General features: G+C 65.4%; 1 protein-coding gene across 1 annotated transcript in view; it reads right to left on the bottom strand.

Annotated features, from left to right (window-relative positions):
• Window positions 1-1,512, bottom strand: part of RBM28 (RNA binding motif protein 28) — a 7,479-nt gene that overhangs the window by 5,583 nt on the left and 384 nt on the right. Inside the window, exons 2-4 of the mRNA XM_039704570.1 lie at window positions 1,218-1,327; window positions 267-688; window positions 67-121 (exon numbers count right to left, since the gene is read on the bottom strand). Of these exons, the coding sequence (XP_039560504.1) occupies window positions 67-121; window positions 267-688; window positions 1,218-1,327 (587 nt within the window). The remainder of the gene's footprint in view (window positions 1-66; window positions 122-266; window positions 689-1,217; window positions 1,328-1,512) is intronic.

Here is a 1,512-nt window from a genome sequence, read left to right as displayed (position 1 = left end):
AGGGGGGCTCAGGGGGGCTGGGGGGCCCCGGGGGGGGTCCCCAGCCCGGCCCAGCCCCCCACTCACCGGATGAACACCGTCCTGCCCTCGGCCACGTCCGACGGCCGGCGGGGGGGCTGCTCTGCAACGGGGGTCAGGGCACCGGGGGGCCCGGGGCACCCCCAAAAATGTCCCCAGACCCCCAGGGACATCCCCAGACCCCCAGGGGTACCCCGGACCCTCAGGAATGTCCCCAGGCGCCCAGAAATGCCCCCATCCCCTGGGACCCCCTCAGCTCATCCTCTTCCTTTTCCTCATCTTCCTCCTGCTCTTCCTCATCTTCATCTTCCTCCTCCTCAGCTTCCTCTACCCGCTTTTTTTTCCTTTTCCCCGGCCCAGCTCTGACCCCTGATCCCCTTTTTGGGGGCTGCCGGGGCGGCTGGGCAGCTTCCTCCTCTTCCTCTTCCTCCTCCTCCTCCTCCTCCTCCTCCTCCTTTTCTTCCTCTTCCTCTTCTTCATCCTCTTCCTCTTCCTCTTCCTCTTCCTCTTCCTCTTCCTCTTCCTCTTCCTCGTTCTCTTCGTCTTTTCCTTCTTCTTCCTCATCTTCTTCTTCCTCCTTTTTTACCTTCCCTTTCTCCTCCCCCTCTACAAGAAGAGGGGTGTGGGGGGTCACAGCCACTCCTCGCCCCCCCAAACCCCCGGGGGCCAGCCCAGCCCCTCACATGGGGGTCTGGGGTCTCACTGGGAGGGTTTGGGGTCTCAGGGGGTTTGGGGTCTCACTGCGTGGGTTTGGTGGGCAGTTGTGGAGTCTCACTGGGGGGGTCTGGGGTCTCAGGGGATTTGGGGGCAGTTGTGGGGTCTCACCAGGCGTTTTTGGGGGTCCCTGTGTCCCCTGGTACTTGTCCTTGGCCACGGCCCAGTCCACGGCCAGGGGCCGCCCTGGGGGGCACGGCGGGGTCAGAGCCCCCAGATTCCTGAGGGACCCTTCCCCACAAACCCCCCCCTCTGTGTGCCCCTGGCTCCCGGGCCATCTTCCTCCTCCTCTTCCTCCTCCTCCTCCTCCTCCTCTTCCTTTTCTTCCTTTTCCTCTTTTTCATCCTCTTCCTCATTCTCTTCGTCCTTTCCTTCATCTTCTTCTTCCTCGTCTTCTTGTTCTTCCTTTTTTACCTTCCCTTTCTCCTCCCCCTCTACAAGAAGAGGGGTGTGGGGGGTCACAGCCACTCCTCGCCCCCCCAAACCCCCGCGGGCAGGGGCCGCCCCCCCAGCGCGGGGGGGTCCCGCAGCGCCCGCGCCGCGTCCGCGCCCAGCGAGAAGGTGACGAAGCCAAAGCCGCGGCAGCGCGCCGAGCCTGGGGGCGCGGGGCGTCAGGGACCCCCCGCGGGACCCCGGAACAGCACCCAGGGACCCCCAGCGGGACCCCCACACGGCCCTGCCCCGAGAGACCCCTGTGCAGGCAGCCGAGTGCCCCGAACTCCTGTCCCCCCCAGTTCCCGCTCCCCCATCTCCTGTCCCCAAAGTCCTCCTCCCCAATTC

The sequence above is a fragment of the Passer montanus genome, unplaced genomic scaffold, assembly GCF_014805655.1.
Source record: "Passer montanus isolate IOZ18808 unplaced genomic scaffold, ASM1480565v1 scaffold177, whole genome shotgun sequence".
Classification (NCBI taxonomy): Eukaryota; Metazoa; Chordata; class Aves; order Passeriformes; family Passeridae; genus Passer; species Passer montanus.
The sequence above is the reverse complement of the archived record's forward strand: the minus strand, read 5'-3'. Positions and strand labels throughout refer to the sequence as shown.